Raw genomic sequence first — 1,959 nt, forward strand, 5'->3', positions numbered from 1 at the left:
GGGCAGGGCCGGAGAAGGAGAGGCTGTGTCTGGGGGAAACTGGGAAGGGTGCGTGCGGGTGGCCCTACAGCTGCGCGGAGAAGTTGGGGCTGTGCCTGGTTCCCTGCCGGCCCCCCTCCTTTCGCTACCTTGAAGCCCCACCCCCTGAGCCTAGGTGTTGCTTTCCTGCTGCCACTGGCCGCTTGGCACGGGCAACTCTCGGGGCAGCTCCAAGGGAGCTGGCATTGTGAAACCACCGGACGTCACGGAACTGAACTTAACCTGTTGGGGACTGGAGAAAAGTTGACAAGGCCTTAAGTTGCCACACTCACCCCCCAGGGAGCTTGGGATTGGCAGGGGGCAGATTCTTTCTGCAGCGGCGTGCCCTTCACACCTCCCACTAGGCTGCTTGGTGGGTCTGGACCCTATTCTCAGGGCAGGGGGAGCTTGGCCCAAAGGGTGTGGGATGGGCACTGCCTGGTGGTGGAGGGGTGGCTTCTGACGAGGGGCTCATCGTGGGCACAGATGCTTGTCACGCTGCAGCTGCTGCAGCTGGATTCACCGCCGGTGGCTGCAGTTCTCTGTTTCGGGGAGGACAGAAGGGGGAAGGGCGATCGAGGAGGGGAGGAGCGGCAAGAGCCCGCGGAGCTGGGCCACACCGCTGCCTTCCATCCCTCCTCCCCCTTTTATTTTGCATTATTTCCTGTGGCGCGTTTGGCGCTAAAACTGTAAACTCTAGACCCTTGGAACAAGCGACCAGCAGGGAAGCTGCTCTCCTGCGATGTAGGGGGGCACCGAGAAGGGATCCTGTCCAGGTTCCACCTGGGAGTTCACCACCCTATAACCATGTCAGCGGCTGATGCCATGTTGCATAATGGGTCCCCAAAGACTTAAAACGCAGGCTGTTGCAATGCCATGCAACTTTGGAGTTAGGCCCCGGCCCGGGCCCCCAGGCATGGTGGAACTCCCCTGGGTTCGCCCAAGGGTGGGGGCGGGGGTCGCCTAGGGTCGCTGGAGAGCGGATTTCTGGCCCGGGAATGGTTTGCAACTTTGGCCAGCGCTGGAGAGTCACTCCCTTCTCCCATAGAGAGCTGGGCAGTGCTAGGATCATCCTCCCCCCAGCCTCAAGTCACCCTCCACCAGCCCGCAGGCGGAAGCCTGGCAGCTGTATTGACCACCGCCACCGCCATGGGCTTTATTAATAATTTGGAAATCAGGCGAGGCTAGGAACCCGGGCTCGTGGAGGAGGCGGTGCTTCTGCGTGTCGCCCCGCCCAGCAGCTCTGCCCAGGCCTTGCTAGAGCCGGTTCACCAGGTGGCTGCGAACCTGGCCAGGCCCTGGCGTAGGCGTCGGGCCCCCGCCCCTAGCCCCTAATTGGCTCATTTGCCGCTGTGTAAACAAGGGCGCAGCCCCTCCCCCTGTTTAGTGCCCGGCCTTTAAGGAACCGAGTCCTCCCTTCTGCCGGCGGCCCTCGTTATCTGAATCTTAATGAGGTCATTAGCATCCCGTGCCTCTGACGGGGAGGCCCAGGGTGGACGCACACCTCATTTGGACTTGTTTGCATCCCCTGGACCCCGAAGCCCAGTGCACTTTGTGCAGGGCCCCGGGCCCAAGGCTGTGGACCCCAGTGCCAAGCCGCCCAGCCCCAAGCTGCAGGCAAAGAGGCAGGGCTGTGTGGGGGCCTGCTTCAGGTATGGACATCTGAGGTGGGGGAGACCTTCGGAGAAGACCCCTTGGGCAGATAGGGGTTCGTGTGGGTGTAAAGCGGGACTCTGGGCTGGACCGAGGCACCCAAGTGGCAGTCGAGGCAATCTTCTGCCGTGAGCTCTTGATCCCTCCGGTTCTTGCTGGCCCTGCTGCTCACCAAAGTGGGGGCATCACGCAGGCTGGGGCATAGCAGGAGGGAGGTGACTCTGAGGCTAATAGCACTGCCTTCTGTTCCCTCTCCCCAGGGAACGGCAGGAGCAGCTGATGGGATAT

At 62.1% G+C, this 1,959-nt stretch overlaps 1 protein-coding gene across 1 annotated transcript in view; it reads left to right on the forward strand.

Annotated features, from left to right (window-relative positions):
* Positions 1–1,959, forward strand: part of CBX4 (chromobox 4) — a 21,520-nt gene that overhangs the window by 17,683 nt on the left and 1,878 nt on the right. Inside the window, exon 9 of the mRNA XM_007462388.1 lies at positions 1,932–1,959. Coding sequence (XP_007462450.1) covers positions 1,932–1,959 — 28 coding nt within the window. The remainder of the gene's footprint in view (positions 1–1,931) is intronic.

Source organism: Lipotes vexillifer, unplaced genomic scaffold, assembly GCF_000442215.2.
Source record: "Lipotes vexillifer unplaced genomic scaffold, Lipotes_vexillifer_v1.1 scaffold1691, whole genome shotgun sequence".
Taxonomy (NCBI): domain Eukaryota; kingdom Metazoa; phylum Chordata; class Mammalia; order Artiodactyla; family Lipotidae; genus Lipotes; species Lipotes vexillifer.